The 7,004-nt window shown below is 46.7% G+C and overlaps 1 protein-coding gene across 4 annotated transcripts in view; it reads right to left on the bottom strand.

Annotated features, from left to right (window-relative positions):
* Positions 1-1,147: 1,147 nt before the first annotated feature.
* GNAS (GNAS complex locus) overlaps positions 1,148-7,004 on the bottom strand; it is a 193,026-nt gene continuing 187,169 nt past the window's right edge. For 2 of the 4 annotated variants that reach the window (XM_066587231.1, XM_066587232.1), the window contains 2 exons: positions 3,730-3,870; positions 1,148-2,441 (listed from right to left, as the gene is read on the bottom strand). In XM_066587231.1, coding sequence (XP_066443328.1) covers positions 2,295-2,441; positions 3,730-3,870 — 288 coding nt within the window. In that variant the 3' untranslated portion in view covers positions 1,148-2,294. The remainder of the gene's footprint in view (positions 2,442-3,729; positions 3,871-7,004) is intronic. The other 2 variants (XM_066587233.1, XM_066587234.1) reach the window with 1 other exon arrangement.

The raw sequence follows: 7,004 nt of genomic DNA, 5'->3' as shown, positions 1-7,004 counted from the left end.
AATTCTGACCAGCTGAGATTTACTTGGGGTTGTGTGTTTAGTTTCTAGTCAATTTCTCAGTCTGTGTTATGTTGTTACATGAACCTACTACAGAAACTGCCTAGAGGGAGAACACCGGCACTCCAATCACAGTTACTGCTGATGATCGCACAACTCCTGTCACACAGTTATAATAGGGAAGATCACAGCTCATCCTCCTGACTGTATATTTATGGTCTGTATGGTCTACGTATTTAGAAGAATATAGAAAGTAATAATTAAATTGTCTCCCCAGCAGGCAGAAATGGTATAGCCTCAATGCTGTGATGATGCATCATGGAATTAATGTGCAAGTGAAAACAAACAAAAGAAAAGAAAAGAAAATAAAAAACACACCATCAAGATGGTGCCCAATAAGTATCAGATGGGGATGCATTGCATAGAAGTGGATGCAAAACAGAGGAGACCTCCAAAGTGCGACAGGCAATAAAAGTTGGGAGAGGGCAGGGCTGGAACAGGTGTTTTTGCTGGAGTGGCCCTTTAAAGGATTACCAAGACAGTAATATACCGCAATACCTTCACATAAGGCACAAGTCATTGTGCATTGATAAAATGCTTTTCTAGCTCTAGTGTTGCCAATGTACAGCGGGTAGACCAGACCAATGCAAACAAATGTCAGACACTAACCCTTCAATATTGTGGCGGAGTAGCCAATAACATTGTTATGTAATTAAAAGGATAAAAGCACTAGTACTTATTTGTAGCAAAATTTGGTTTATGTAGAAACAAGCCAGTTTTTTTTGCACTTGGATAGATGTTTAAATGAGATCAAGCTAAAAAGCACGATGATGCCACAGTGGGTCAACATCATGAAGACCCACTTTAAAAAGTGGTTAGATTTGCAACATTTGTACAATTTTTTGTAAATTTTTTTTTTACTTGACAGCTTTTCGCTTTTTTTTTTTGTAAACCAGGAAGGAAAAAAAAATAAAAATAAAAAAAAACTAGTACTACAGATCAATTTGCCCCATGTTGAGCGAACGCAGGAAGGTGAAACAGGGAAAAGGGTTGAGGGGGGAGCAAAAGGTGACATTGCTATACAGAGTAATTTGACATACTTACATCTTAGCTCATTGTACAGGGCACAGCCAAAATCAAGGCACAAAGCTCTTCTACAAGTTTTTTTTTTTCAATAAAGTTGTACAAAATAATACATTTTACATTCTGTACAAAGAATAATCCAGCAGTAAAATAAAAGAAAAACAAAAAGTGAGGGGTGTACAGGAGGAAAGGGAGTGATCATTTTTGTGAGGACAGAGGTCTAACATTCTGCTCAGGATTGAAGATTTAAAGATCACACGAGGTTGTTTAAAGGACATAGTGGGGAGAGAAGGGGGGGAAAAAAAATAAAGCGTGGCGAACGCGGCACAAATGTCCAGGTTTTTTTGTTTTTTTTGGAAATAAATACGTTGATATGTTGAAATTCATATCCAAGTATTTATTGTTTTTTCTAAAAAGAAAAAAAAGAAAAGAAAAAATGGCACCCTTGTTAAAGGCATAAAATCTCTTGCCATTGCCCTCCCAGTGATGGCAGGGAGCCTCCCAGCTCCTTTATATCAAGACACAATATTACAGTCAAGAGTCAAGTTGTCCTTTTCTCAGCCGGCGGTCAGCAAATGCAGTGAAGGAATACAAAGTGGATATAATGAGTGAAGGTCGAGAGGAGAGAATTCGGCCCGTATTGGAGGGATGGAAATAATCGGTAGTCTCCAGCCTGCTGCACGGACCTCTTCCAGACACATGTGTAATACATTATATGAAGTCAAAATCCTCCACACGCACTGCATTTAACATTGGCATTTAAAAGGGGCGGTGGGGGGGGGGGGCAATTGGGTTAAAGATGGGAGTCCATAGTCAAGGGTACATTTGGCGCCAGCCCGTGCTGTTTCAGGGCAAGAGGGGGAGGGGTAAAGGGCAGCAAGCTTACAGTTCCACAAATTGTCCGACAGCAAGGAAACAAGCAAAAGAAAAAAAAACATAGGTGCAACAAGCTGGAGAGGGAGATTGCACAGTTTTTCCATCCCCCTTCGTGGGTGGATAGTTTCCCCACCTCCTTTGTTTTTATGGTTGTGTGTGAGGGGATCTTTGTAGTAGTTTCGTTTTCTTTAATTGAATTACAAGTTCTGAGGAGGGAGAAAAACAAAAACAAAAAAAAAACTAAAAAAAAACAAAAAAAGGGGGGGGGGAATTAAAGTGAGAACAAAAAAAATTATTTCTTCTTTTTTTTACATTTTTTTTGTTTTAGAGTATCTCCATCACAACAGTTCGTATTGACGGAGGTGCATCCTTTGGATAATGTCCCGACAATCGTTAAAAACCCTTCGAATATTTTCTGTATCCACTGCACACGTGAAGTGAGGGTAACAGTAGTGCCGCCCGTCCCCGCTTGCTGTACTGATTCTCTGTAGAGGGCAGAAGGGAAAAAAAAAAAAAAATTAAAAACCACACAGATTTAATACAGCCAGTATGATTTAGGGCTTATTCCGACGTGCATATATCGTGCGATTTACGCTGTCCCTCTCTGCAGAGGGAGGAGGTGGGTCTGGCAGCAATGCACTGAGCTCCCCTCCCTCTCCACTATTTGCAATGGGAGGGGCGGGACAGGGCAGAGCTAAGTCCCACCCCCTCCCATTGCAAATAGTGGCGAGGGGAAGAGAGAGGGCAGAGATGGGGTGTGAGCTCAGTGCACTGCTGCCCAGCCCGCCTCCTCCCCCTGCAGAAACGTCAGAATAAGCCCTTAGGTTTATAAAAATGTAGAGTTGACAACGTACAAATAATTGATAAAACTAAAACTGGAGTATAGAACCGGCCACACTGACCCTACAATATAGACATCCTAGAAATACACCGCAGGGGGGGCGTGGCCTGCGACCAGCATGAACAGTCGCAACTGAGAGGAGCTCCCCAGGGGGAATAGCAAGATCCGTCCAAAATCCTGGCCTGACCAGAACCGGACCAACCCAAACGAGGCTAATGGGCTCCTAAACCTCCAGAGATAAACTGGACCGCAACTAAAGGAAATTGCAACCCTCTGACTCCTTCAACAGAGCTGCGGGTGAGAAAAGGCGCCAACGCCCGCCATTTTTCCCGCGCTCCGGGCACGGACCACCTCCCCAACTCATATCGTCGTCCGGCTACCTCGGAACCCCGACGGACCATCCTCTCCCACCCACCACCCAGCGGGAGACCCCTCGGACGTCCAGGGCTGAACGCACTGCCCCAGCCGGACCGTAGCCCCGTGGAGGTAACCCCCCGCCGAAAGTGTCAGTCTCGCACCTGGAGTGCGAGGTACTTCGCCGGTCATACACCCGAGCCGAAGCCGCCGCCGCGGAAGCCGCAGAACACCAGCCGGCTCCGACTGTCCCGACGCCGCCTACCTGCGACCGACCCCGCGGAGCCAAGGTGCGCCGTCCGCTCCCCGTTGGTGGGTGCCCGCCTCCGGCTGCGCCCGAGACGCAACTACGTGCTCCTCCTGCATCGCTCGGGAACGCCGCCGCTGAACACCTCTCTCCTAGAAGGGCTGCGTGGAACACCCCCGGACCGGCGCTGCCGCTGTGAGACCCGCGGGGGATAGCGCCCCGCCGAACCCTCCGCACAGCAACCTCCTTACCGCTACACAGCGGTGACATCTAACGCCTTAGGGCGCACCAAACACGAGCCCGCACGCCGACCGAAAACCCCTCTACCCACCTTCGGCCCCGGCTGCGGAGGACTCGGCCGCCCCCGACGATCCTTCCTCGGCGGCTCGTCCGATCTCCGGGCCGCCCTGCCGCCACCGGACTGCACCACTCGAGATACCACTCTTGAAGGGACCCCCCTTTGGTCCCGGCCCTGCGGAGCCGGCAACAAAACTGTAAGTTACCCACAAGGGGCCAGGGGACAACACACAAGACGGAATAGTCATAAATCCTGGACAAACGGCGCACGATATAACAAGGCCACCCCGTCCCCTAAAATAGCCAAGGGACCGGCTACCCTATTGTGCTCCTGTGAGTGGACTGTATTGCACCAAGCTAACAAATAAAAGACCCCGCAACAGACACTGACCCATCTCCGACCCTAAACCACATTGACGGGGGTAAACAAAGAAATTTTTCATTCAGTAAAAAATACTTCCTGCGCTCACAGAACTTTAAAGTTGCATATTATAAATTGGGGGGTGGAGAATCATCCCCTGAAGGGGATTTGGAATTAGTATCATTAAGGAGTGAAAGGAGAAAAACCCTGGACTGGAAACCTCATCTTTTGAAAGTCACTAAGACCTGTGGGAATTAGGAGGGGGAATATTGGACATCATAACCCCCTCCTTCAAAGTAAGTCTCCTTCATCTGAAGGAAAATTTATAATATGCAGCTTTAAAGTTCTGTGAGCGCAGGAAGTATTTTTTACTGAATGAAAAATGTCTTTGTTTTCTATATGGGGGTTCCCTCGATGGATCCCTGAGTGACTTCCAGCGTCTCTCCTCTAGTGAAGAGAGGATATTTGTGTATTTTCTACAAATACAGAACTTGGGAAGATCTACTTTGAGGTGAGATCTTGGAGGTGGTATATTGAAATTTTTCTTTTCCTTTTTTGGAAGAAAAAGGAGAAGTTTATATCTTTTTTTCTTTGGCGCTTTTTTTCCGTTTTTATCTTCACATTGACGGGGGTGGTCTGTTGAACCCCGCGGCTGACAAGCTACTATATTTGACGGGCGCGGCCCCCTGCCCCCTCTACCGCGGCCGGACCTAGGCCAGTAATAACAGGGCGCTACTAAGATCTGGACGACCGAACACTCTCACCTTAGCAACTCATAACAACACAAAGATACAAACCTCTGATATCTACAAGCAAACACCGACACCGTCTATACTACAACAACAACTCTCATAATCCGCCAGACCAACCTAACGAAATCTAACATGAGTACACGCGCGAAAGGTGGCTCCGCCGCCGAAAAACAAAGGATTCTCTCGCTCTGAAACCCCTGATCACACCCCGCGTGCAACGCTACCCACACAGGCGAAAGATCCTGAAAACGAAACAGGGCAAAACCCAGAACCCACTATGCGTCAACTCCTAGACGCGATCAACACCTGCAAATCCTCTCTTACCAACAAAATAGAGGAGATCAAATCCGATGTCTCCCTATTAAGACAAGACCTACACAACATGTGTGACAGAATGCGGGAAATGGAGGACCGCGTCTCCAACGCAGAAGACACACTGCGCCCGTTAACTACAGCGGTCAAAAAGGCAACAAGAGCAATAGAATTCTGTCAATCTAAAACAGATGATTTGGAAAATCGCTGGCGCCGTAACAACCTGCGTATAATAGGCCTGCCCGAAAAATCAGAGGGCTCCCATCTGGAAACATTTGCGGAAACCTGGCTAAAAATGTTACCTTTTCTACCCACTTTACAGTGGAAAGAGCCCATCGAGTCCCTGCAAAACCACCACAGCCGGGAGCCCCCCCGCGCCCCTTTCTAGTAAGGCTCCTAAACTGCAGGGACCGAGACGCTGCACTACGTCAAGCCAGACTAAAAGGCCCACTAAAGTATAATAACACAACGATCTCCATATTTCCTGACTTCTCTGCTGAGCTACAAAAACAAAGAGCCACCTTCACAGAGGTGAAACGGAAATTCAAAGAAAGACAGATCCCCTACTCAATGGCATACCCCGCCTGCCTACGAATTGTAGCCCAGGGGAAGGCGATCTTCCTCCAATCCCCTATGGAGGCCCTGGAGTGGCTGGATATGCACTCCGAAATTTCAAAAGGATGACCGTTTCCCCTCCATATTCACTAACAGGACTGTAAACCGCGTTGCGACCTAGGTTTTCAACACCCCCTTGACGTATAGATGGTGCGCAACACGACCGAGGCACCTTTAACCCATTCCCGCTGCAGGGCGTAAGTTTACGTCCTGGGAGCGGGGTACTTCCCGCAACAGGGCGTAAACTTACGTCCTGGAGATAGCGCGGGATCACATATGATCCCGCGCTATCCCGCAGCAGGAGCCGGCTGTCAGTCACAGCCGGCGTCTCGCTGCAACAGCAGGGGGACATCGGAGATGCGCCCGCCACTGTTAACCCCTTCCCTGCCGCGATCTAAGTAGATCGCGGCAGGGAAAGAGTTCACAGCGGGAGCGCGGCTCCCTCTGTGTCTCCGGCCGGAACTCGCGATGTCATCGCAAGAGCCCGGCCTGTCACCATGGCAACAGGACGCCAGACACTGGCGTCCTGTATTGCCTATGCCTGAGATCGCTGTATGAGCGATAAGGCATGGCAGAGCAGTAGCTCTGCCATGCCTTATACCAGCGATCATCAGGGCAGTGGTTAAAGTCCCTCAGAGGGACACAAACAGTGTAAAAAAAAAAGAAAGATTTAAAAAAGGAATTTAAAAAAAAAGTAAAAAAAACATTTTTTATGCTTTTTCTCAGATTAGCATAAAAAAAAGGTAAAAAAAAATAAAACCCCACATATTTGGTATGGTCGCGTCCGTAACGATGCGTACAATAAGTTGCACATGCTTTTGACTGTGCACGGAAAAAAAACGCTAAAAAGAAAGCTAAAAAACTGAGGCAAAAATGCTCATTTTTAGCATTTTTGCCTCACTAAAAACGCAATAAAAGTGATCAAAAAAGCCGTATGTACGCCAAAATGGTACCAATAAAATCTGCAGCTCGTCTCGCAAAAAATAAGCCCTCATAGAGCTCTGTACATCAAAAAATAAAAAAGTTACGTGACTTTGAATGCAGCAATTTAGAATAGAAAAAAGATTTCCAAAAAAAAGGGTTTTTATTGCAGAAAAGTGGGAAAACCTTAAAAAAAAAAATGTTAGAATTTTGGTATCGTAACCGTACCGGTCTGCAGAAAAAATGGAAAGTCTCATTTATGCTGCATGATTAATGGTGTAAAACAAAAATAAAAAAATCTATGGCAGAATTGATGCGTTTTCTCTCTCTGCTATCATTAAAAAAAAA

The sequence above is a fragment of the Eleutherodactylus coqui genome, chromosome 13 (assembly GCF_035609145.1).
Source record: "Eleutherodactylus coqui strain aEleCoq1 chromosome 13, aEleCoq1.hap1, whole genome shotgun sequence".
Taxonomy (NCBI): domain Eukaryota; kingdom Metazoa; phylum Chordata; class Amphibia; order Anura; family Eleutherodactylidae; genus Eleutherodactylus; species Eleutherodactylus coqui.
Note: the sequence above shows the minus strand (reverse complement) of the source record. Positions and strands in the feature narration are given on the sequence as shown.